This window comes from Suricata suricatta, chromosome 7, assembly GCF_006229205.1.
Source record: "Suricata suricatta isolate VVHF042 chromosome 7, meerkat_22Aug2017_6uvM2_HiC, whole genome shotgun sequence".
In the NCBI taxonomy this organism is placed as follows: domain Eukaryota; kingdom Metazoa; phylum Chordata; class Mammalia; order Carnivora; family Herpestidae; genus Suricata; species Suricata suricatta.
The window spans coordinates 131,206,541-131,233,916 of record NC_043706.1 but is presented as its reverse complement, the minus strand read 5'-3'; the positions used below and the strand labels follow the sequence as shown (position 1 = coordinate 131,233,916).

Below are 27,376 nucleotides of genomic sequence, written 5' to 3'. Positions count from 1 at the left end.
TCAGACACGTATTGTCACAGAATTTGTCTCAATACTATATGGGAGGGAGAGCATTAGAGAAGAACTCAGGTGGAAACACTTCGTGATCGAGGAGAGAAATGATAGTGGCCTGAACCAAGGGGTAGGTAGCACTGGGGATGGAGAGAGCAGAAGACAAGTGAGAAATCATGAGAAGTCCCTAAGGGATGATCGGTTGAATTGGGATTGAGGCGAATTTCAGACTTGGGCATCTTGGTGAAAAATGCAGGGAGCCCTAGATCCTGAGGACCACAAGAGGGAGAGAATGTCATGAGTGTCTGCGGGCCAGGGGTGGCAGGGCAGTGAGAAAGGGGGAGGTGATGGTTCAGCTATGCACACCCTGAATCCAAGCTACTGTAGAAAATACAAATGGAATCCCCAGCGGTAGATGCATAGGTCTGGAGTTCTAGAACTGGAAACTCAGATTAGATGGCTATCCACATATAAATGATAATTGTCCCTGAGGGAAGGGAGGAAATCACCCAGGAAGAGTGCATAAAGCAAAACAAGAAAGACAGAACCCCAAGAAATACACAGAGTGAAGGGATAGACAGAGAAAGAGGAACATTACAAGGAAGGTAAGTAAAAATAGAATAAATAATCAGAGGCCAATTTGTAACACTTGTAAATGCATTTCACACATTTTCCAAAAGGCTGTCTCTGCTTCACTGATGGTTCACATTTGAATTCCCAAGGGTATGATCCTATCCAAAAATAAAACGATTTCCCTCATTTCTATTTTGCTTTTACAATATAGGCTGCTGGGCATTTCTCATCTACAACAGTACTGTCTAGTCCATAGCCACCAGCCACATGTGACAATCCAGCCCTGAAATGTGACCATGCAAAATTGAGACTTGCTGTGTCAATGTATTTACAAGAATTTACAAATTTCAAAGACTTGGCACAGAGAAAGGATGCAAAATATTAGTAATATGAACATTGATTACATGTTATAATTCAAAGACATTGGTTTAGTAAAGTAAGGCATTAAAATTATTTTCATCTGTTTCATGTTACGTTTTCTAAAGTGGCTCTTTCCATGAGCCTTTACAATCACACATGTGGCTCACCTTATTTCTATTGGATGGCACTGCTCTAAAATCTGACCATCTCGGTTGAAATCCCAGTTCTGCCGATTACTAGCCGTTGAAACTTGAATAAGTAACTTAATTCCTCTGGACCTCGGTTTTCTTATCAATAAAATTGGAATAAGACTTCCATGCTCCCTGTAGGGGTTTCCTCAAAGATAAATGAGTGCTCAGAGCAGAGCTTGGATCATAAGACATTCTTAATGTGAGCTCTTAATAATTTATTTCAGGAAGCCTTTGGCGTACATGCTCACGTTCCTCTGTCTATTCAAGAGCTGTCTGTCTAGAATGACCAACTTCCTTTTTTTCCCTAGGAGAGTTATTTTCCTGCCACCTGGAGTCTAGCTGTCAACTTAGACTGTGCTCTTTTTGCAGATGTAATGATCCCTGAAAGTCCTGAGGCCTATGTAAAACTCACAGAAAGTGCAATCAGAAATACCTCTGGTAGGCACAGAAAGCCACAGCAAGCCTCCCTCCCCCACCTGTAACAAGCCTCCTCTCTGAGCACATCTGCCGAACCTCTCCTAGCTCTGTGGCCTCAGCATGTTAAGGAAGCACCTTCTTCTTCTCTTCCTGCTGCAGTAGAAGCAAACAAACAGAAACCCCCCACATATTCTGTTGCTCAACACCAAGAATAAGATTTCAGTGATCAAGTTTCAGTGAAGTACCTTCTCGGCTTGTTCAGTGTGAATGAGTCTAACCAGGTAGAGGCCGATGAGGCCCGTGAACAGCAGCACATCGGAGATGAAAGTTCCCGTCATCAGCCCCACGCCCTAAGCCCTTCCTGACAGTGGCAGTTCTGTTGGTGACATCAGGGCTTGTAGACGCACATCTGCCTCAGCAGTCAGGGTCAGGGCTTCTGTCCCAAGTCCACCACCTGCATATGTGATCCCAGGCCCGTGTAGAAGACAGGGGGTTGGGGGGGAGGGGGAGACCAGATGTTTGGCTCTAAAAACAAATTATAATTTAGTTTAATAAGTCTTACCCCATAAAATAGAAGAAAGGAAACTGGAACCAGTTTTGGTTAACGTTACACTAGGCAAATTATGATTCAGGGTAAGCAATTTCGAGGAAGGTGGAGAGAATAAGGTTCAGACACAATGATAGAATATTGAATTGCAGAGTTTACACTTACGTGCTTGAAGAAAAGCTAAAGGACGGGAAGCAAAGTAGCATTACATGAATGGTGACTTCCTACGTGACTCCCAGTGAGACTTCTTCTAGGTTTATTTAGAAGGCTTTTTTTTTTCAAACGTTAATAAAGCTTACTAATACATGTTCTGCTTTCACTCTGTGTTAGCTTCACTCTGACAATCAATGTTCTTATTCAATCCAAAACTTATAATACGCGCGCACACATGCACACACACACACACACACACACACTAATTTTTCAAAAAGGTGTTACATTTCTGAAAGGCAATGAGCTGGGAGTTCCAGGCTATGACTAAGAGCATGCTTGAATGCAAATGCTAAAATCTTAGCTTTCTCTTGGTTTTGCTTTGGGATTTAAACAAAAGCAAGCCATTGGTAGTTTGGTGTCTCCACCCATCTCTAACCTGAGTTAGTCTTTTCTTGGTTAAAGTCATGCTTTAAGTGAACGGTGCAACCACCTGGGACTGTCTTCTGAGCACCGTCTTCTAGTGCGATGCAGAAAGAAAACAGGATTGTATCTTTTTCTATTTGAGAAGTGCCTGCAGAGAGAACATGAGAGATCATTGTCTCCTGGTTTTGGAGGAGCAGAACGTTTTTAGAGAGGCCTTCCACAACGACAGCATATAGATTTCCAGGGAATCCGCTGGGAGAGGAGCAGACACTGAGGCTGTTAGAACCCAACGCATAGTCCTTTTGCAATATCTGGTCTGCTGGCACTCTTTCACCAAGTGCATTCATTAATTGGTCTGGTCGCTTGAACTTCTAACTCACCAGCACGTTAGTACTAAATTTGCTTGGTAATTACCCACACGTATGCCATGTCTATACCACCCTAGCTGAAGTAATTTCTCAGACTTCTCATTGAATGTCAAGTGCATAAAGATTCTTTTGCTTGACATTGCAGGAGCTCCCAGTGCCTTAGAGTCGCAGATCCGACAACTGGACAAAGCCTTGGATGAGAGCCGTTTTCAGATGCAGCAAACTGAAAATATCATCCGCAGCAAAACCCCCACCGGACCAGAGCTGGACTCCAGCTACAAAGGCTATGTGAGTACCCTGGCCCTTGTGATCCCAGCATGTACCTGGAAAAATCACAGTTGTGTGACAAAGAATGGTCTGTCTGTGGCACAGGGCTTTCTGAGCTAAGCACCATGCCGCCCTTGAACTCATGGGCTTGGGGGGTACAAAATGAAGCCCTGCCAGGTTACCTCTTGAGTAAAACAGGTCTGTGCTCAGACTCACTGAACTACTACAATGTCCAGCCTGTTCCTTTACACAGAGAACTCTGGGTGACTCATTTAATTGAACGCAACAACATGCTTTGGCTCCCAAAAGTGATCGGCATTTTTCCAAATTCAGCTAATAATTTTTGGGCCATGGTTATCCTTGGAGCAGAAGATTTAGCTAATAGATCACTAACACGGAATTTTTATTTAGTTCTTCTCTGGGGCTTATTGATTCACTTACTGGCCTTGGGAATGTTTTTATCCTCCATGGTCAGTATGCTCGTTTTGGAGAAAACAGATCTGACTAACAAGAGGGATTTGGGGAAAAGATGGGAAGAGATTGTATATATTACTAAGTTCTGTTTTCGAAGTTCCCGCCTAGTAAAGTATATGTTAACCTTATTTGCTCTGCTCGAGTTAGCGACCAAACTTTTCCCGGACAACTAGCCATTTTCCTATATACACTTAAGCAAGAGAATGTAAAAGTAAGTCTCATTCATGGATTCTCCCTTCTTTTCACACTGAGAAGACTGTCCAGTCAAAGGAAAGAAAAATTAATGTCCCTAGTCTAATGACAACTCAAAGGTCCTGCTTTCTGAAACCCAGGAAGAGCACTGGTCCAGTATATATGGTGATGCTAATGACCTCACAATTACAGAAGAGTCATCAATTATGAGTTTATTTCCTGTCCATTTGGGCTTGTTATACCAACTTTTATTCTAGTGAAACCTCTTTTTTTTAAAATATAATAAGGTTTTTGGGGCACGTGGGTGACACCGTCAGTTAAGAGGCCAACTCTTGATCTCCGCTCAGGTCATGATCTCACAGTTTGTGAGTCGAGACCCACATCAGCCTCCACATTTATGGCGTGGAGGCTGCTTGGGATTCTGTCTCTCCTTCTCTCTGCCCCTCACCCGCTTATGCTTTCTCTCTCTCTCCAAATAAACTTAAAAAATTTTTTTTAATATAATAAGGTTTCATGGTGACTGTGCTGACATCACTAAGATTACACTCAACCTCAATCAAAAATAGTCCAAGTAAGCAATGTGATTTGTTAAAGGCTTTGAAACGTGACCTTATGGTTAGTATAGCAGGAGTGCTTTGAATACTATGCATGACTTTAAACATGGAGTTTCTCTTTGATGTTAGAATTGATTCCCTTAACACCTATTAAGCGTGGCTTCAGTTTTCTTATGAAACAGCTGGCTTTAATAGTACTTTCTGCTTTTAAGTATTTTAATTGTTTAATGCAAAAAAATGTTCCTTTGAGATTTGTGGTAATATTATTGTTCCCACATTTCAATTTAAGAAAGAAGAAGCAACTTGCCAAAAATTATACGCTATGTTGCCAGCCGAGAGCTCTGAGTTTTAAATCCCAGATTGCTTTCTCGTCTGTTCTGATTCAGAAATTTAAAAGAGAGTTTGAGGGATTCTCATGCAAAAGGAAGTATACAAACTGTATCTTCAAGGCATTGCCTTGTGTGTATACGACTATGTCCTATGTTTAGCAAGCATGTTTTTGAACTTGACTTTTTTTTTTTTAACAGATTTTCTTCCCCCCACACAAAAGCAAAACACAGCCGCTGTCCTTTTTAAGGAGCTAGAAAGATATTTTCCCTAGAAGCTCTTGCCCTCATGAGAAGCTGAGAATCCTGTGACGGGGGCCCGTTTGCTTTGTCTTCACAGATGAAGCTTCTGGGAGCGTGTAGTGGCAGCATCGACGCGGTGAGGAGACTGGAGCACAAACTGAAGGAGGAAGAAGAGAACTTTCCAGGCTTTGTTAACCTGAACAGCACGGAAACCCAAACAGCTGGTGAGTGAGTGGTGCTCAGTTGAAGAATGTGAGATAGAGGATCCCGAAGCACTTTGTGGGCCTTTGTGTTACCCTGTGCTGCTGATCTCCTTCCGCCCTGTTCTGCCTGGACGACTTCCTTCTGTGTTAGTGATCTCCTGACAGGACCCAAGGGCCAACAGAATCACAGTGTTTCCTCCCACATCCCATTTATTTTATTATTTTTTAATATTTCTTTTTATTTCTGAGAGAGAAAAAGCGAGCAGGGGAGAGGCAGAGAGAGAGGGGGCAGAGGATCCTAAGCGGCACGGGGCTCAAACTCACAAACCATGAGATCATGGCCTGAGCCAAAGTTAGATGCTCAGCTGACTGAGCCACCCAGCGCCCCACACACCCCATTTACTTTAATGCACTGTCTCTAGCATCTCTTATCTGTCATTTTTACATATGCTGTCTTAGTTCTCCTGCAGAAAGAAACCCAATGAATGTTATTTTTGTGCATTTTACTGCTTATTATTTCATAAAACTCTCTATGGTATTAAATGCTATGTAGTTAATTTTCTCTTACTCCATTACCATTAAAAATGCAGAAAAATACTGGTTTTTTTGTTTGTATTCTTGCTTTTTGGGTTTGGGTTTTTTGTTTTGTTTTTTCTTCTGTTTTTTGTTTTTTTTTTGTAGCCGACAACAAAAGTCCCTGTTAAAATTACTTTTCTTTTAGTTGCTATGTAACGTTAGCCACCAATATTTGTTTAAAGCATTTCCTAAACATTCTGCGTGGAGAAAAAGAGCTCCCTGTTCTGTGTGTGTCACTTCCGGCCAGGTGTGATCGACCGATGGGAACTCATCCAGGCCCAGGCCCTGAGCAAGGAGCTGAGAATGAAACAGAACCTGCAGAAGTGGCAGCAGTTCAACTCTGACCTGAACAACATCGGGACCTGGCTGGGCGAGACGGAGGACGAGCTGGAGCGGCTCCAGCACCTGGAGCTCAGCACCAACATCCAGGCGATCGAGCTCCAAATCAAAAAGCTCAAGGTAGCCGCCCTTGGCCTTACCGACAGCAGCCGGACAGAAAGCCGCCACGTGGGATGCGGGGTCCGAGGAAGCCACTCACCCTGGCTAGTCTGTTGTCACCTAGCGGCAGGGGAGCTGTGAACAGAGATGAGCAGGAATGCTCTTCTCTCCCCCAGCCACCCCCAGGCTGCATGTATAAAGTTTGGAAGAGGGGAAAGATGGACCACGTTGCAGAACTAGGCCCCCTGTAAATAACCATGTATGATTTAATGACTTGGTTCCTAAGACATGACCAAATAGAAGTTCACACAACACCCAGGTACCTCTGGGGCCTGTTTAACCTCTTTCAAAAGGAAATACAAAATGACCTGGTTTCTGCAAACCTAGCTCTACAGTTAGAATGGTTTCCTCTCCAAGATCGGATCTCTGTGAGTTTGTAGAGACCTACTGAAATTGTTTGACATTCTGGAATCAGCAGAACCTCTGAACTAGATTATAGTGGTGGCAGATGCAATTTTCAGTGTAATGACTAAAACAAAACAAAACCGTGGGAGTAATTACAGTAAAACACCTGGCATGGGCATTTGGTTTTGGCCTCGATGGGTGCGGTGCCCATGATAATGGGCTTTAGCTCCATCTCTAGGTCTTAACAGTCCTCCTTAGCACAGCTCTTGAAGTGCATTAATATGTGGAGACTTTTGCAAGAATCCTGTGGATTGAGAGCTCAGTTTCTTTTTAATAGCTCCTTCAGTCCTTCCGTTTTGTTTGGAGAACATCAAGATATGCTCTTCCTCAGAACAGAGTTACCCAGGCTCTCCAGGCTCAGCAATTAAGCGCGCTGCCTTTGTGTCTCTCTGGCTTCATGGACATCATTGATTTTGGGGCAGCATTTTTGTGGCTTGTTTTGGTTATTGTTTGTTTTAAATTTTCAAACGGAGAAATGTATCTTCCCCACTGTTGCTCAGACTTCTTCACATAAAACAGCTGGCAAACTAGCCCCATCAGTTTCCGGAGGAAGCATCAGATGCGAGATGCGATTTCCATTAGCTGGATTATAAGCTGCACTTCTCTCTAGAGTACTTAAATTGTTTTAGTTCCTCTCTGGGAAGATGTAAGGCAGTGTGCTCTAGGACCAAACTCCTTAAAAAGCTGATGAAGAAAATGTTGGCCAGAGTCTGAGACCTAAGTGAGATTAGGGTGGAGAAATGAGACCCTGAAAGTCAGCTTGAATGTTAAGAAAAAGCCACCCTCCACATGCCTGCCCGCACCCTTCCTTTCTGTCTCCTGAGGAATAAGTCTGTGGAATAACCAAGTATCTTTCCACAATATCTCTTGATCTTATAATGTCTCTGTAGCTGAATCTATATTATGGCATTTTAAGAATCTATTGAAAAGTAAAAAATTAAGACAAGTTGGAGACATGACAGAAATGTTGAGAACTTATAAGAAAATGTAGCCTGGGTAGATGTGATTTGCAGGCTTGCTGACCCTAAACTAATCTAGGGATATTTAAACAGTACCCAGATGTTGAATTATTAATGCAAAACCGTGTGCTGCATGAGTTCGTAGAATAGTTGTAGATGTGTGGGAAATGCATAAAGCAAAATCCAGTCGCCTGTTTTTTTGTGGTATCAAACTAAATAGGTTAGCTGTTGAAATACCCAGTCCATTCTCTGCCATCACAGGAATGTGGCCTATGACATAGGCAGGGTTGTCACCTTGAGAGCCTGTTCTGTTCTGTCGAGTCAGAACAGTTGGAGGCTAGGGCCTGGGACTCTGCTTTCTTAGCAAGTTTCCCATTTCATTCTTCTGCACACAACTGTGAGTACCATTGGCCTAGTGAAACAGGATTCTCACGCTAAAACATTTCCTGCTGCCCAGAATTGCTGGAGCTGAGTCCAGATTTGTTTTGTCTTACTGTTGTTGAATGCCTATGATGTGAGTTGAGTTAATCATTCTCTTTAGTTCATTGCACAGGGTCACTGATGCTTCTGCAATGTTCCTCTTAATTTGGCCTATTTTATCTTTTTCCTCCACTGTTTTTTAATCTCCATTTCTGAGACCCATGGCGACCATTTGTAAATCCTTCATGAGTATTCTTACTAAATTTTTGGTTCACATATACATGAAAAACGTGGATTTGTGTGTGTGCACATGCATTTTAAATCACATAAATGCTATTGTACAACACACATTGTTCTGTTTCTGACTCTTTCACTCTACCCCATAATTTAAAATCCATTCAAGTTGTCAAATATACATCTAATCCATTTCCTCTGACCACCATGCCGTCTTCAGTGACGTCCACCACTATACCTTATCTAGCTATTCTGTTAAGGCTGATTTTCATTAGTGGACCTTTTAATTTGAATGAAGCAATTCCTAAGGTCCTAAAATATTTTTTACATGTTTTTATTGTCACTTTCTTTGGTTGTTCTTCTTTCTCTGCTTAGGAGCTCCAGAAGGCGGTGGACCACCGCAAAGCCGTCATCCTCTCCATCAACCTGTGCAGCCCCGAGTTCACCCAGACTGGCGGTGAGCAAAGCCAGGATCTGCAGGATCGCCTTTCCCAGATGAACTGGCGCTGGGACCGTGTGTGCTCGCTGCTGGAAGAGTGGCGGGGCCTCCTCCAGGACGCGCTGATGCAGTGTCAGGTTTGCGGAGCTGTGGGCGGGTCATGCTCCAGAGTCAGACATTTCCAGCATTAGCTGAGTCCATGACTTGATTTTTCAAGGTCACCTTCAGGGATGCATTTACTTCCCAAACTTCCCAAAGCGAAACAGATCACTTTGTGCCCAAACTCTTCTTCATACTGGAAAATTTGTACATTTGAACAGGAGTTCAAGCAGCTGGACCCCATCTTTTATCCAGCTAACAAGAGACTATTCCCACAAGTTTATCTCAGCCCCAATTCATTCATTCATTCAACAGATATTTACTGAGCACATTGGCAGACATTTTCTGAACACGAAAGTGAGCATTACAAATATTTACTTATCCATTCTGCCACAATTATTTGAGGAGTGCCCACTCTGTGACAGAAACTGTGCAGAGCAGTCAGGGCACAACACAGTCTATACTTTTATTGGAGAAGAAAAACAATAAAAATGCAAATAAATGCTTAATCAAGATGCTTACAAGTATGGATGTTAAAAGTCACTGAGAAAAGTCACTTTGGGAATGAGGTAAGGAAATTCCTGTGAATCTTTGAGCTGACACAGGAGGAATAGTGCCATGAAAAAGACAGAGCCAACGGATGTCCCAGAAGTAGGAAAGAGAATCAGAAGAGAGGCCAGTGTGATCAGAATGTAGTCAGAGAGGCAGGGAGTGATAAGAAAGATCAGCAGCCAGATCATGGCTGTGGGTCATGGCCACCTTGTGGATCCTGGCCAGGAATACACTGAGCACACCGTAAGCTTTCTTTCCAGGTTTGTATGTGCCCCAAGAAAACCTTGAAAGCCTGTTGTTTCCCTCCGCAACCCCTCCAAGTCCAGTCCATATAGGAGGTCTTCGGTTTGGTGACTGAACATTGAATAAATGAATGAACCAATGGATGAATGAAGGATATATGGGATTGGATTAAGGCCTTACAAGAGGGGAGGTTTGAATACAGAGAAAAGAGAGGAGAGCAGAGTCGCTTCCTTCCAAACGGTGCAGTAACCCTGGAAAATGAGTATTTGATGCCAGTTTTTCTGTATGTCTAAATCTCCCTCACATAACAAACTAGATGCTTTTGGTAAGCCATGAACTCAGACCATTACAACAGTACCCAGGCCGTCCTCAGAAAGGAGTTATGTGTGAGATTTTTTTTTAAAGATTCTTTTTTCTTAAATTTTTTTAACGTTTATTTATTTTTGAAAGAGAGAGACACAGAGTGTGAGTGGGGGAGGTTAAGAGAGAGAAGGAGACACAGAATCTGAAGAAGGCTGCAGGCTCTGAGCTGGCAGCACAGAGCCTGACACGGAGCTTGAACCCATGAACTGTGAGATCATGACCTGAGCCCAAGTCAGCCACCCAACCAACTGAGCCACCCAGGCGCCCCAATGTGAGATCTTAAATCCAATGCATCTTGGCCAGTGGTAGCACTTGTAAAGAGTGAAAATTTAAGCTGTAAGGGAGAGAAAAATATATTAAGATGGTTTCATATCCATATATTTTTTTCCCTCTCATAGGATTTCCATGAAATGAGTCATGGTTTGCTTCTTATGCTGGAGAACATCGACAGAAGGAAAAATGAAATTGTCCCTGTTGATTCTAACCAGGATGCAGAGACACTTCAGGACCATCATAAACAGCTTCTGGTAAGATGTGTGCACTCCTGCAGCCTCTGCTTATCGTTAACAATGATCCATTTCATTTTCAGAAGAAGAATGTAGGTGATTATACATAAATATAATATATATACAAAATATATATAATATATATTTTACCTTTAAATTATATATAATTTACATTTTGCATACTGGTCTCCAACATTCGCTTTTTTATTCATCATGGTTTCTGCTTTTTGTGAGGCAAACATGCTCATAGAAGATGACATCCAGCAGCCTTAGAATCTGGTTCTAAAGTCATTGCTCAATTGTAGAGATCTTAGATGTTATTCATCTTAGTAGGTTGTTTTTATTAAGCAGATCTTTGGAAAATTATACTTGTTTTTAATTTAAGCTGTATTTGTTATATATGCATAAAGTAAAAGTATATTGGGTGGCCTAAGTTTTATTTTATGGACATTCAACCTATTAAAATAGAAAAAGGTGGTTAAGATTTCTTAGAGGAAATTAAGTGTGCCAGATGTACCAGTTGCCTTGTCACCAAGTTTTGTGAAAACTAAGACAAAAACGGAAATATTAAAAGTAATTTTAATTATCTGACAAAAAGAAAACATACCAGTTCTCAAGGAGAAAGAAACTTATTCCAGCACTGAATTCAAAAGGAAATTTGCATAATCTCTGTGTAGATTCTTATACAAAGAACTTTGGACATTATAACGCGAGTGTACTTAAGGGATTTTATAGACGACAAAGAACTATATTTAAGTTCCATTAGGAGAAAATGATTTGCATTTTGTAGCTTTCTGTATTTTTTAAATGTTATTTCTCAACATTTAGAACTCACTAACCTAACCAACAAAATTGGTAGCTTTCAATTTAGTACCATAAAGGTCTTAGAAACCAAGAGGAAAGAGTTATGCAGTGGCATTTTTACTGACTTTTGACTTCAGACCTTAGTTGTAAATGATGAATCACTCATATATCCTTTTTAAAAATCTTGGAACAAATATCAGAGTATACTTAGACATGTGTATGAAATATTACATCATTAAAAAGTTTTGTGGGATTCCTGGGTGGCTCAGTTAGTTAAGCATCCAGGTCTTGGTTTTGGCTCAGGTCATAATCTCAGTTAGTGAGTTCAAGCCCTGCACTGGGCTCTGTACTGACAGCACAGAGCCTGTTTGGGATTCTCTCTCTCTCCTTCTCTCTCTGGCCCTCCCCTGCTCTCTTTCTCTCTCTCTCTCTCATAATAAATAAGTAAACTGAAAGAAGATTTTTTTTAAATATTTGCTATATTTATATGTTAATATTTCACCTTCTGTTTAAAAGAATATCTTATGTCTCATTTGCATGATCCTTCTTATTTTAAGCACTTTCACATATAGTCACCAAGTTGAACCTTCCAATATACTTCCTGTGGACCAGGCAGGAAATAGTATTATCACTTTACCAAGTGAGAACACTTGAGATTAGAAGGGTTCAGGGGCCTCATAGACTATTTTTGGCAGAGGCAGGGTTAGAACTCAGACCCCTTATCCCCGAATCCATGGGCTGCTTCATTCTTCCCTATGTGACCCCAGCATTCAGATACTCAGGTATGATTGTCCACTAAGTTAAACTGATATCATCCCTGCCCTTTTGGAATTTCCCCCAATATCAAAAATTCATAGTAAAATATTTCTTATCATATACATAGCAAATAAGGCATGAGCTCTTGGAATCCCAGCTCAAGGTGGCCTCACTACAAGATGTGTCTTGCCAATTACTGGTGAACGCTGAAGGCACAGACTGCTTAGAAGCCAAAGAAAAAGTCCATGTGATTGGAAATCGGCTCAAACTTCTCTTAAAGGAGGTCAGCCGTCACATCAAGGAGCTAGAGAAGTTATTAGACATGTCAAGCAGTCAGCAGGTAAGTTCTGAGCAGACATCATTGTGTTCCTTACCAAAGAAGCATCATCTTTCTCCATTTTTAGAAGGACTTTGAATGTGGCACTTGACAGAATAGAGTGCCCCCTCTCAATCACTGCTCTTATGAGTCCTGTGTCAAAATAAAAATAAAAAAAGCAACTCAAACTTTTATAATAGGACACTGCTTTTGATTCTGTTACATCAAAAGACCTCTTGGAATTGTTACTGCTAACCCTTCACCATCGCTATTGTGGCATTGTATTTTACCCTGAATTCTCTAGGAATTCACGTGTTTTCAGTAACATGGCCATGGTAGATCATAGCCGGTCGTTGCTTACGAGTTTTGTATTCAAACAGTAGAAGGCATAAATTTTCCTGACATTGACAGCAGTTAATTCGTAGAAAATGTCCTCTGCTCATTTACTTTTTATATTTTTTTCTTAAATCTAGTACATCGTGGTAGTATTATTGGTTTCGAGAAATTCATTTGTAGATATAGAGATGCTTGGTAAGACATCAGGCATTCAGTTGTGAAATCCTCTTGTGAACACACAAACACCCTCTCCTCCTCTAAGCACGCAAAAGCACAGTCTACTCTGAATAACAGAGTAGTGCTAGAAATACTACAAACCAGGCAAATGAGTTGCTTTCTCTCTGGCCTGAGAGACCTATAGCTGAAAGACGGATTCCCTCTCCTCCTTCCCTTCCGCTCCTCCACATCCATGTCACTGAGAAACAGTAAAGCTACAAGCTACATAGTATTAGCCAAACTATACCAGTATTTTCCAGCAGGACCAACGTTACAACCAGGAAAGCTTAATACGCTGGAAGAATCAGGTTCTGTTTGTGTCATTGTCTGATTCTGTTTTCCACAAGGAATGGTTTGATTTTTATGGTGCGCAGGTGGGGATGGGCTGGGAGATGCATTGTGGATTACAGGTCATCGCAGCTTTGGGACATGGAGTCATTAAAAGAATCTGTTTCCTATGTAGGACTTGTCTTCCTGGTCTTCTGCTGATGAACTGGACACCTCGGGATCTGTGAGTCCTACGTCAGGAAGAAGCACCCCAAACAGGCAAAGAACGGTAACTTTCCACCAGTCATTTTCACTTGGCCCATGGGAGGGAACACAGGGGAGTGAGAGTGTCTACACCTACCACAGGGACTGCAGGCTCCCCCCGGGAAAGCAGGAGTCCCCATACAAAAGAGGGTTATCACAGTAACACAGAGAAGAGTTGCTTCCTCAGCCAGGCCGCGTGCTCTCCCCATGTGCACTCAGGAACCAACAAGAGCAGTTGTGGTTTTCAAAAAGAATTAGGGCTCAATGTGCGGTTGGCACGGGGAGACCAATTACTTCTCTTGCTCCAAGGGCCATTGCTAGAATGGTGTTCCCTTGTTTCTTTGGTGGCTCCTCCCTTCCAACCACCACCACCACAGTCCACCTAAAAAAGTAGGTTCCGTGTAAAGGGGCGCCTTGGCCAGAAGCAGACGACACTGTGAGGGTCTCTCATGAGACCATTGAATTGATGAGACAAGTGGAGGTTCTGTTGACTCTCAGGCAAAGAAGCTCCTGAAGGTGGTTCTGAAGGTTTTTGGCGACTGTGCTGTCCGCCCTCCCCCCAAAGGGGCAACAGCTCAAGAAGACTCACCCACAAAGCCTTTGAGGGGCTGCCTCACTGGCATTCTGTGAGGACAAAAAGACGAATCTGGCCCCTGCTACCCTCTATACTTTGATTTCTCTGTGTAATTAGAAGCTTGTTTTGTTTTGTTATTTTTTTTTTTGGTCTGGCTTTATGATTATATTCATTTTTATTCCATCCCATTTTCCTTAGTTTTTAGAATACTGATTTCATTTGTACTTTTTTTTGTTATAAACACTTAAGTTCTATGCTGATAAATGTTATTATCTGATTTAGGATTGTTTTTTACTACATTCACTAGTTTCCTATAGATCCTAGTTTAAGAATGTGAAGGAATACTGGCTTTTCGAGTCAAATTGTCACCCTTATTTAACCTAGCACGTCTTCCTCCCTCTACAAAGAACAATCTCATATTTCCATTGTTACTTTTTTTCTACCAAGGATTTTAATACCATTTCAGTGTTCTAGAAGACAAAAAAATATGGCATGGCATGGCATATGGAACTTTATATTTATCGTAAGTAAATACAGAGAGAGCCTTGACTCGCGTAGAGTCCTTTGTGTTTCTACCATGCAAAGTAGGGGAAGATATACCCACTGGAGTGGGGACCCCTGAGCCACAAGTTATTAGTCCCTGACTAATGATAGAGATGTGAATCTGTTTTGCTTCTTCAACAAAAGAAAAGCCAGTTTCCTGACGCCATGAGTACTGATCATTTCATTTGATTTATTTTTCCTTTGCTGCACTTTTAGTTTAATTTTTTTTTCAGTAGCTTGTCTTTATTTGCCTGGACTGAACATTCTTCTTTCTTTACCCCTGTTCATTGCAAACAGCCACGAGGCAAATGTAGTCTCTCACAGCCTGGACCCTCTGTCAACAGTCCACATAGCAGGTACCTTATTCTCCTGGTTTCCACACTGTTCTAGAACTCCAAGAGGATGATGAAAATTGTCCGTGATTTAGGTAGGCCTCTATCTGGTCTTCCTCAAGGTAGTAAAGAAATGACTTGTTTCATCCCACACCCTTTCTCTACTAAATCGGGAAAGACTTTCTAAGTGTGAAGTATAAGTAAAGCTCAGAGCACAAAACATTTGGATCCCACCAAAATTTTGTCTAACTACACCCTGGCCTCTGGTACATTTCACCAAATTGTAGTCTGTGTGCACGTAAGGCTTCCGCGCAATGGATGGCATAGCCACTGTTCGATTCACGGCAGACTTTCATCATCCTCTTTATTTCTAGATTTTACAATAAGACAGGTAATAGAGCAATGACTTATTTTACCATTCACAGAACCCACAGATCTGAATAAAATATACTAACATCCCCAGCTTTTTATTTTATTTTCATGTTTTATCCAGATTGTGGGTTTTGAAATCTCAAAATGGCAAGTCCTAACTTGGTATTCTTTAAAACTTATAAGCACCTTCTCTCTTCTGCTTATCCTAAAACTTCTCTTCTGCCAGCACACTCAGTCACTCACCTTCCTGACACTTGGCAAGCTCTTTCACCCTGGAAACAAGGGCAGTCAGTGCCCCGGCCCAGGAAAGTCCAGAGACCCTACTCACAGCTGCCACTCCGCACTTTACATCTGGCCTCCGACAGTTCCTTGTTTCCGCAGTTAGTGGGTGCTTTGCCGTCTTCGTTGTTGGTGTGATGTCTGTGCTCTCCTGCCCTTTCACTAATCAGTTCACGTTCCTCCAGACAACTTTTTAAAAAATGAAAACACTGTCTTTGGAGCTGATTTTTTTTCATTCCAATCCCAAGCAGTTCACTGCTAAAGTAGTTTGCCCCTCTGGAAACTTCTCACCACCAAGCTGGAATTGGAATTCTTGAAAGGAGAGTGAGGGGTGAGGAAGTGTAGAACTGCAAACAACTCCCGGGTAATAGCTTTAGTTTTCCAGCTGTGTGCCGAAGGGACTGGATATTTTGTTTGGTCATTCCTACTCAGTGGAAGCAATGCAGAATGTACTTTGGTTTTAAGCCTCCCTTTACTGTACTTTTTTTTTTCATACCATTTGGTTTGGTTTGGAGACAGTTTTGTGGGGTTTTTTTGTCCATAATAAAATACCAATAATGAAATATGAATGGAGAAAAACTCATAAGGATTTTTGAAGATAATGATGGGCTTCTACCAGTGCTCTGATGCTGTCTTAGTCCCCTATAAGAAAAGCCAATCATGTACTATAGCCAGATCATTGTTTTGTCCATATCTCCTCCACAAACTGCTGACGTGCCAAGAACAGAGATGGGGACTGTCCCCATACCAGTCCTTATAGGACACCAGAGATGGTTTCTTTGGTTGACCTCCATGATGATGATCAGAGCCGTAAAATCTCTTACGTTATTCTGTGACACCAATAGCAACCAGCTTTTGGTTTCCCAATCCCGCGTCAGTCTGCTCCCCAGTGCTCTCAGACAGTCCCATGGGTCTTCTGAGAATGTCAAAGGCATCGTTTCTTAGGGCAGCAAGTGCTTCGACATGTCTCCTAACAGGGCTTTGCAGCTGGGACAGCCACATTCTCGCCATGACATCCACAAGGTGCCTCTCAGCTCTGCTCTGTCCAGCGCTGTTTATTAACATCTTTCTGAGCATACAGCATGGTGTTTACTTTGCTACTTAGAGGGGCTTCAATACGAATGATCTACACCTGAATGGCAAGCTTCACCAAACACCTTGGTAGACAGGTTGTGGTTGAACATTCTTGGACTTCTTGGCACTTCTGTTTGGGGTGCCTCCAACCCTGACAATGGAATGTGGAGTCTGCTGGGCAAGAATTAACTTCACTCATAACCCAGGTGTCCCGGTGTTCCTTATCATTGACACTTGAGCTACCTTGTGTTTGATCTTGCACTGGTCCAGCAAATTTGAAAGGCTGTGGCAGAAGCACAAACGGTGTAGAATGTTGACCCCAGTAGTCTGCGATAGGAAATGTTAGTCCCATTTTCTTCTTGAGACAGGAAAGAGGCAGAGGTGGAAGAAACTGGATATTAGTTTGACAAAAGGGGGTTCTTATATTATTTTTGTTGTTTAAGGTCTGATGTTAATACAGTTGCTGACCTGTTGTGTGTGATTTCAGTTTGATGTTATGGCCACTGGTCTGTGTCTTCTTACATAATATTCTAAGCCTAACTATAGATTGATGCCATTGTTTACTGTACACCAACTATGTTTAGATACTGGGCTTAGAGAATTAGTATCATATGGCTCCTGCAATTAAAAGACCTGCAATGTCTCAGAATCTACAGATTCCCTAAGTCAACCACAAAGAGCTCCTCAAGACTCCTTAAAAATTATAGCCATTTGAAAGACTCATGCATACATTCACAATAACTATGCATAATTTTTTATTATTTTTTTCATAACTTTTTAGATTAAAGAGATTTAAGCAGTAAGGCTTATGATGGTCCAGCCAGACTTTTTTTCCTACTTTTGACCTAAAATTGTCTAACTCAATCACCAGTGAGTCTTCAAAACTCTACTGTAGATTATTTGAAGTTGACAAGTGGGAAGATTTGACTCCAAATTCCAGAAAGGCAAAGGAATAGCTCTGTTGTCTGGATACAGGGAAGTGATGCCATCATTCCAAAACTTAACCAAAAATTCTAACATGTAAAACTTCCTTGGACACCTTTGGTCTCTAGCACCTTCTGCATAGAGGACTGGGATGGAATGGGAAGTGGAAGGTGGAAGGGAGGGGAAAAGACTGTAAATACTTCACTGTAAACACTAATCAGTTTCTTAGGGAATTCTTTTTCAAGCCTTTTCTGTCAGGCTCCTCCCTGGGGATCCCCTTATTCATAGCTTTCAAAGAGCCTCGCTTCTAGGGCAGGCTGGCCACCAAGGCTGAGTGCAGTTATAGGATAAGGCTTTGATATGGTTTTTTTTCTTTCTATTTTGAGGCATGCATTCCCAGTGTTTCCCAGGAACAAGTCAGCCACTTTGGCAAATGCATCACATCTTTGAGGGCACTACTAATGAATCAGGACTATTTTCCTGGGAGAAAAGGCTGGGTACGGCCAACTCCCAATGGTATGAGTTAGCACACCTTTGCTTCAATAATGATGATAAGATAATAATGATAAATTGTGACATTTACTTAGCACTTGAAGTGTCCTGAGCACTATGCTAAGCACTGTATATGTGTTGCCTCATTTCACCCTTAACCACGACCCTGGGGCATGGCTAGATTCCCAGTTGTACAGACAAGGACACTGAGGATTAGAAGCATGGAGAGTTAAGATTTGAACTACCTGATTCTGGATCCTAGCTTGTGAATCACTTCACTCTGCCAAAGGGCTCTTGGTGGGTGGGATACTTTGCCCAGCAGTTCTGAAGCTTGGACTACCACAGGCTGCCTAAAACTGCTTTAGACCAACCAGTTGATTTAAAAAAAACTAAAACTAAACTAAAATCCTAAATTGATTCCGGAAATCTGTCTTCCTTATCACATATGCCGGGAACAAAGATTATTCACACAGGAGCAGGCAGCAAGATCATACACAACCCAAGTATTTCCTCAAAATAAATTCCTATTACTATCCTGGCAGTGTTAGTTAACACGTAACAAAATGAAATGAGAGTTTCTTTTCATGTGCCTTTAAATAATTTATGCCCACAAGTCATTCCTTTTATTCTTGATTGTGTAAAACTCTTTGAGATGAGTCATACTTTGTACATGCTGTTTAAGCTTCTTTCATTCCCTGGTCATACTTTGTTTTGTGTGGTGTGTTGTTCTATACAGCTTCTTTCCCTACCCTCTTTCTTCTCCCACCACTATATGCATTTTGAGAAAGAGATGAAACAACTCCTGGGCAAGTCTTTACCCCAAAATTGAAATGAGTGAGGGAAGTGAGAAAAATTATAAAACAAATATTTACTTGCAGAGAATAAGCACATTTTGGCTGGACAGAAATATCTCCATCAATTAAGTTCCTTGGATAAGTTGACCCATTTCATTTTTCCCCTAAAAACATAATTTCAGCTGGCACCCTTTTGTGTAATGAGGCCATTGGAGAGTGGTAAGTGACTAATAAGTTGTCTTTGTTCTTTCCCCTTGTCAAATTTCCCAAGACTCTTGAAACAGGAGATCTTAGTTCAATAGATGAACATCAAAAGTGCCTCTGGTTCCATTAGCCTGTTGGTACTAGAAACTCTAGTGCAGGTTCATCCTAAGAAGAGGCAATTTTGGCCATGTTGAAACTCTGGTAGTTACCCCGGGGTGGGGGGGGTGGTGGCAGTTTTTCTCAGTAGAGAAAGTGAATGTTTCCAGGAGCAGTCAGCTGCGTGGAAGCTCACCAAGCACTGTGTGTTCTCTTTGTCCCTGTCTTGGCCCATTGCTTCTCCCTAGGTGAGCATTTTCAACGTTAGAAGGCATGCACTAATTGCATTTTAATAAGGAATGCTCTGATGCTGTTAAATGTGCCATGTCCTTCAACAGACTATATAAATACATGAGCCCATGTTCCAAAGATGGTGACCTTCCTAGTTTTTTCCCAGGAGTGGACTTGTCAATGTGTAGCACTTGTTTTGATCTTGATCTTTGGCTTCATTGCTAAAAGATAATAATTGACAAGCAGAGGCTATTCACCTCTGTCAGTAAAATTGCATTATCAATTGTACACATAAATTTGGCCATAACTTGTATCCTTAAATGTCTTCTAAAGAAAAAGACTCGGTTGGAAATCATGTTGAAAGGAAAATGTGGAGGAAATGTGGAGCTGTCTTCTCTTCTCCTGCTGTAACTCATCCAGTGACAGGTGGTGAGTGTTGTTAGCCAGGGCATGTTTTCAGGTCAAAGAAAAAGTATTTTGAAGGAAAATTCAATCCGAGTTCATAGGTAGCATCTCATTCTTCTTTACTTTACTCATTCTTCACTTTAAGGCAACCCGTTGAATTCATAAACTGTCACATCCAAAATGATTTTAGGATATTAATGCACTCCTTGTCTTTGCAAATGAGAAACATGAAGCCCAGAGAGACTAAATTACTTGCCCAAGATTGCACAATTGCCTCAAAACACAGTGCCTTTATGTCCATAGACTAACTTGTTCTGTGAGGCTTCATCATTAGAGGCATTTGTTGTAGACACAAGGAAATCACTCACCTCCCAATATTCTAAGATACAAGTATTGTCTTCGTTACTTCTACATGTGAGACACCCGTGACATAAATGGGACCTGGAGAACTTTCATTTGTGTCACCAAACAACAAAATGTTGCGGAGAGTGTGGTTGCAGAGCAGGGACTCGGGAACCCTGGGTTCCTGCCAGAGCTCTTCATTTAATTGTGTGATTTGGGGCCAGTGATTTACCCTATTTAAAGAGTCCAAGTTCTAGAAGTTAAAAATCTCAGGGTGGAAATCTCAATTTTGCCACTTGCTAGATGTATACCCTGAGCCAGTTACTTCCTCTCTCTGAGTCTCCTTTTCCTCATCTGTAAAATGTAGATAACAAGCAGAGAGAGGACTATCATGGCGATTAAGTGAGAGAATAGGATAAATTCTTAGTGGGTTGTCCAGCAATTAGAAGAGTAAATGTTAACTCTCCTTAGCCACGTACCTACAAAGTTAGAAGGTAGATTAGATATTCTCTAAGACTTTATTTCAAAATAAATATTTTGTGATTAGGTAGCTTGAGAGGTTTTCTATTTTCCCCTTGCACTCATAGTATGTGACATACTTCATTTATGTTCTATTATATTTTCACAAAATGTACAGCCTTCCCCATTCAATTCATTAGGAATAGCTCATTGGTCTTAGCATGAGGGCAGTTAATCAGTTTGACCACTAGATGGTGATTAAACTCTTGTGGCCTCTCAGTTGGCAGATTATTTTATACAGACCAATTAGTAGAAGACATAAAGTATATAAAATATGGAACGTCCAAGTCAGAAGACCATCTAATCTAATTGGAAGGGTTTGAAGAAGTTGGCATGTGGAGGTGAATTGAGTTGTTCAAGGTCACACAGCCGTTAGTTGTAGACTTTGGAAAAGAATACAGCCCCAGTTTGGGCCAATGATTTGTTTTTTCATTACACAGCAAGAACTATACCAGAAACAGTACGGTACATGGCTGCTTGGGGATTCTGCAGGGGACTAATCTGTTTGTCTGATGTATATCTTTGATGGTGTCATAAAAAAGTGTTGACTACTCCCTCTATTCCTTTTTTAGGGGGAGTATGACTGCTTTTTATCTTAACATTTATCTTCTTCAGTGATGCCCCTTATCCTCCACTGATACGAATGTGATATTTTCAGAAAGGCTAAAAGGATATAGCTGGAAACATAACATTTTTTTATGAAAATGTAACCAATATAGTTTTTCCACCTTCTTATTTCTCCAGTGGCCTCACATTCAGTGTCCTTACCCTTAGTGATATTATAACCATTAGGGAACTCATACTAGGTTTGGAGGGATGTGTCTCATCAGTACATACACTCGTTTTGCTCCTACAGTGTTTTGTGTGTGCATGTGTGCATGCGTGTATGTGTGTGTGTACAAATGCCTCTTGTAAATAACATTTCCTTCTGTGACTTTTCCACCACTAACCAAACAAGATATTAACAGATGCCCACAAAGAGAAAACAGTCCATCCTACACATGACTTACTTCCATATTCAATATTTTGTAGTCTTTCTTAATTCATGCCTAATCTCTAATGCCCTATTTAAAGGCAGATGGAAAAATGGAGGTAGATAGGCAAACTTGGAACTTTGAGTCTAGAGGGAGCCTACAAGAAGACAACCTCCTCTGGAAGTGGTGTCCATTTCCCAAAGTCACAGAGCCTGTGATAGAGAGGATCGGCCTAAGAACCTGTGTCGTTTCGCACCAGTGTTCTCTAGACTAACTGTGCTGCCACCTTGTTCATACAGCTTTGGAACCCACCTGGGTCAGGGCCAGATGCTGATACAGTGCAAGATCAAACCAGGGTATGCTCTAGGATTATTTAAACCTGATGGGCCTCTGCAAGATGGCAGTGGCTGTTCTTAGCCTTGCTGCATGGATTTCGGCCCATCCAGGATGGCCAGATGGGATACTTTGTATGATTCTGACAGCAACTAATTTTGCTTGATGGTGCTACTGACACTCTGAAACCAAAAACGTCCCGCATCAAACGTCCACATTTGAATGATCCTGGATCTACTTAATCTATGCTGGTAGAACGTGTATAGGGCAGTTATCTTTGTGGACGGGAAATGTTTTGCCAAATTAAGGAGTGGAACTTAACCCAATGAGCTGCCTTTAGTTGACTGACTAAATGTTTATTTTTCATCAGTGAAGTTTAACTCTTCATGTGGTGGTGGGGAGATCCCCTACTGCAGAAGGCTGCCAGCTAATTGCCAGGTTGGGTTGTGTTTTGGCATGGTCCTTTAGCTTCCAGGAAGGTGAGGAAGCAAAAAGCAGCATCCATCCAGCATTTGAGATATCTGAGTTTCGTGTGTTGATTCTCCTCAGGTCCATAAAAGGTGGCTCCGATTCCTCCCTTTCTGAGCCTCGGCCAGCTCGGTCCGGCCGAGCCTTCTTACTCAGAGTCCTCCGCGCGGCTCTTCCACTCCAGCTTCTCCTGCTGCTCCTCATCGGGCTCGCCTGCCTTGTACCAATGTCAGAGGAAGACTATAGTTGTGCCCTCTCCAACAACTTTGCCCGGTCATTCCATCCCATGCTCAGATACACAAATGGCCCCCCTCCACTCTGAACCAGGCAGATACCATCTACATATCGAGGATTTGGCCAAAAGCAATCCCATACTAGCCCAAAGAGGACCTGAATCTTGGCAAATGCCCTCGGTGTGGCAGCCTTATCCCTCCTCTGTAGCCTGTGTGTGCAGACCATGGGTCAGAGGGGGGTGGTAAATAATGACAAGAGGAGAGCAGACAGAAGACAGATTGGGAAGAAATTTTCTTTGAAACTCTGAGCCTCAGCACTAAAGAGATTAAGGACCTCCAACATTCTCTGGACGCATGAGTTCTGGCTATCGGCCTACTCTGCGCACACCCAAGGACTTCAGCAGACTGGGCAGCTTTTCTCACGGTGCTGCTCCATCCATTCAATAAAGGACTCTTCCTGAATGCCATGTTGGCGTTGAACAATCTACCAACCAATCAGTGCTGAAGAGATTTTAGAACCTTGTAACATACAATTTTTAAGAGCTTATATGGTACCTTCTTTTTACCTTGTTTTCCTTTGGGGCATGATGTTCTAACCTATGCTTTAGAAGCACAAGCTGTAAATCTAAAAGGCACTTTTTTAAAGGTATAAAGAAAAACTGGATGTAATAAATAAGATTATGGAAGGCTTTATGTGAAAAAAAGTTGAATGTTATAGTTTAAAAAAAGATATTTATGTATGTACAGTTTGCTAAAGCCAAGTTTTGTTTGTATTGATTTCTTTGCATTTATTATACATACTATGAAATATTTTGTCTGTGCTTTCTTTCTTCTCTCTAAAGAAATGACTCTTAATTTACCTTTTAAGCAGACCCCTATCAGAGTGCAACCTAAATGATCATTTTTGCAGAATGCGTGAAACTGAAACATAAGTATATGTTAAAGAAAATGGATGATTACAGGTAGGGCACATTTAGGCATAAAGGACTCTGGATGCCTCCTTTCCCCCTCCTCTTCCCACAGCTGATCATATCTCCTGACCTCTTATTCCCCAACATCTTTCACATTCTTCTAACTCCTCTGTCCCCTTTGCCAAGTTGGAAGAAACCCCATTTAATCTCCTGAAACCCTGTCTCCACGCCATCCTAAGGATCCACAGGAGCCATGTGGATTTTCTTAAGGCATTCTTGTTCATATCCCTACTCTATCCAAAACCTTCTATTTTTGTTGTCTACCAGAAGAAATACAGTTTTCATTCATTTAATTCCAAATACAATAAGGTTCTACTCTGCCCTTCTGAGCTTGCCAGGCTCTGGCCCCGTAGAATTGTTTGGTGCCTGTGGTGTTTTAATCCATCCTTTAATAACCGGAAGAGGAGGATTTATATAAATCCCAGATTTCAGGCTCCTCTTGAAAATGGAAAGTTCTGATGCCTCGGGTGCGTATTCCTGTGTGACAGGAATTGCTGGGGTGACATGGTCGCTGTCCCATGAAGTACAGGAAGAGACTGTTTTTACATTTGTACTTCTACCCTCTCAACCTCTCTAACCACTTGCACTGTCTAACTCCTTTAGGTATTTTGTTTACAAATCCTGCTCTCTGTGGAGAATTTAAACCCAACTGAGGTACTCAAAATTGCCTGAAACTGCCTGCCGTGGTTCCCATGATATTTTTAGCCTGAATGCTCTCTCAGCTCGGGCTCCTGAAGTTTATTAGGTTTCCCGATCCCTGGGATCTCTGCAGACCTTCTCATCCTATCTCTAGGGGTACCCCCTGGGAGCCTCCATTATAAACAGATGCCTGAGGGGAGTTTAGCCCTACTGACTGCTGAAAAGCACTGCCTTGTACCATCTTACCTCCATAGTTTTCTTCTCTACCCCATCCCTCCTCTCTCCCAAGACTCAACTCACAAGCCACCAACTCCCTGAAGACTTTCCTGAACACTGTTGGACTCTATGTAAGACTTCCTTCTACTGAACTTTCCTCACCTGGTTGTTCTGCTTTCTACTGTCAGGTTATTCCTGTCTCGTTTCCCAAGGAGCCCCAACTCAGGGAACAGATCAGAGTTGAGTTGTTCTTTCTTAAAGACGAGAGACCTGTGCTACACTTTCCCACCTTCCTGCTTCTGGAAAGGCTGGAGCAGCAGCCGAGATTGGAGTTGCAGACACCTTCACCTGAGATTCCCTCACTTCCCTGCTCTTCCTGCTCCAAAATTCAAGTGACGGGCTGGCCTCAGGAGCAGTCCAGCCCTTCCAGAGATACACGTTGCCGCTGGCAGGGAAATCGCCACACATTGAGGCATTAGTCGTGGAAAAGACCAGCACCACGAGACCACAGAGCTTTCTCTTCTCTACATTATGATTCACTGACTCACTAGGCATCTCCCATCATGGAGGACAAGTGTTCGATGGGGCTGAGAAAAAAAGTTCAGTTTTAAGAAGAATCTTGAGTGTAGTCTTTTTGTGCTTTTCTGAAAACCCCTGTGAAACACTCAGAGGGATGCATGACCTGCATTCCTATTACACTTTTGAAGACTCAGCCAATCCAACATTGGAACAGGACTAAGTGGAAAGTCCCGGTGAATGTAAGCATTGAAGCCACGAGGTCATGACTTTCCCCAGGTGGTGATATGACCGGTCTAGTGAGGCCCATGCCAGCCACAGATGAGTCTGGTACCTCTGCCCAGAGCCCTCTCTCTTACCTCCCTTTTGTGGAAGGGGACACAGGGCAACATTAGGAGCACCCTCACCTGTGCCCCCCGCTATCCCGCTAACAGAGACAGAGAGAATGCTCAACAGAGGCTTCAGGGAATGTACAGGGGGTTTAAGGGCCCTCAGTCCTGGAGTGAGGACAGTGAGGAGCCCTGCTGTGGCCGGAGGTAGCAAGTGATCCTGAGGGTGGTAGGTGAGGAAGAGAGGCGTCAGCTGACCAGGAACGTAGGATTAATTACATTTGGGTCATGAGATAGGCACCAGCAAACAGAAAATGTTAGAAATGGCGAGGAGAGAGGAAATCCAGAGTGAATATGGGGCAATGAAGGTTTGGAAAAATAAAAGCAGTGATGTAACAGGAAATGCAGGGAAAGATTTAAAAGCTTTTCTGGAAACCTTCCCCTGGGGAGCAAGAATGTTGCCGCCTGGAAAATGGGGTGGCAGAAGCTTCCCTTGTTTTTGTAAGAAGAGAGAAGAGACACCTTCAAAAACCTTGGATGAGAAATTCAGCAAGCTGAGGTCTGAGATTTCCTGTAAAAAAGGAAAAGATATTCCTGTAAAAAAAGGCTGATTTACAGCCTATTCTCTGGGGCCAATTATAAGAAACAAGGCTACAGAATTTTATTGACAAGCCACAAAAGAGATTGTAAAGCAAAGAAAGGTAGGGCGAGTTGACTTAAGAAAATGGATCATGGCCAGATACACAGGGTCTCCAGGAGCTGGTGCAGGCGGGCCGAGAGCAGTCCTAATAGTTGGGATCTCTGCCCCCCACCCCCCAGCGTCGCCGGCGAGTCCAGCATCACCAGATGTGTCCTTGGGGAACTGTGTGGCGATAAGAGTCTCAAAGTATGTGCTGAATAGGTTCCAAAACTCCAGGCAGAGGAGTGCCCCTCAATCATGGTGCTTATCAAATGCTCACAGTGGTGTGTGACCTGCCTCAAACCTGGGGAGGCCAGGCTCAGCCAGGACCCCGTCACTTCTTGTTTAATTACCCATCAGGACAACCCTTCCAGCTCCTTTGACATACAGAAGAATCCGCACTTTCCCCCACCACTTATATCCTGAAACTTGGGGTGAGTGCAGATGAGGAGGGTGGAAAGGAACCAAAAAAGAATGATATCTGATTTAGGAGAGAAGAGAGAGATTACGTCTGTGAGATCTCTCTTAATTTTCTGTCAACAAATCTCTTCTCCCTTTAACTTCTTTGTCACCTGATTTATGTTACAGAGGGGTGCGTCTCTGAAGAGTGTGAATGTGAGTCTGTGGACATGGAGACAGGTGCAGTGATGTTCGAGCATGGAGGCCATTTCCAGCTTCGTCATGTGCAGCACCAAGTTCGCATGATGCGAAGGGGCTGTTCACCAAGAGCGGTCATTTCGATTTTAGACATAATAATACACTGTGATCATAGACTGATTGTCAGACCTAAATGAATCCAGAGACGATGAAACCTGAAAGGAATGGCTTTTATTTTTCAGTTCCCAGCTTCTCACACACCTCTCTCCCAGAGTTTAAAATATCTACCGAGAGTCCATTCGGGAATGCCACAGAGGATCCTGAAATTTGGGAAGAATCCTCACTCAGAGGAGTAAGTGAAAGAACTGGGTGAATTGGGGGCCCTTCCTGGCACCGAGCAGGATGTTGGGGAAAAGGCAGATCCTGGAAGAATTTGTTTGAACTGTGTTGAGGACGGAGCATCTTGGAAGGCTAGAGTAGTCAGACAGTTGAGAATTGTAAGAAAGAACAAGGTAGGACGCTGTCACCCCGTAACACACACTGAACAACGAGGGACGTGTCAGCCAGGGCGCTGAGGAAGCCGGGTGGGACATGGACATAATCTTTCTAAAATACGAAGGTCACATAAAGTAAATCAGCCTTACAATTTGTTAACCTGTTATTTAATACAGGAGCAGGAACATTAACTGAATTTGAAAACCCCAA

General features: G+C 42.4%; 1 protein-coding gene across 4 annotated transcripts in view; it reads left to right on the top strand.

The window, feature by feature from the left end:
- Positions 1-23,535, top strand: part of SYNE1 (spectrin repeat containing nuclear envelope protein 1) — a 455,818-nt gene extending 432,283 nt beyond the window's left edge. For all 4 annotated transcript variants that reach the window (XM_029943998.1, XM_029943995.1, XM_029943997.1 and 1 more), the window contains 10 exons: positions 1,485-1,553; positions 3,169-3,311; positions 5,177-5,303; positions 6,106-6,317; positions 8,750-8,950; positions 10,469-10,597; positions 12,264-12,476; positions 13,468-13,560; positions 14,950-15,008; positions 22,573-23,535. In XM_029943998.1, coding sequence (XP_029799858.1) covers positions 1,485-1,553; positions 3,169-3,311; positions 5,177-5,303; positions 6,106-6,317; positions 8,750-8,950; positions 10,469-10,597; positions 12,264-12,476; positions 13,468-13,560; positions 14,950-15,008; positions 22,573-22,813 — 1,487 coding nt within the window. In that variant the 3' untranslated portion in view covers positions 22,814-23,535. The remainder of the gene's footprint in view (positions 1-1,484; positions 1,554-3,168; positions 3,312-5,176; positions 5,304-6,105; positions 6,318-8,749; positions 8,951-10,468; positions 10,598-12,263; positions 12,477-13,467; positions 13,561-14,949; positions 15,009-22,572) is intronic.
- The last annotated feature ends 3,841 nt before the right edge of the window (positions 23,536-27,376 follow it).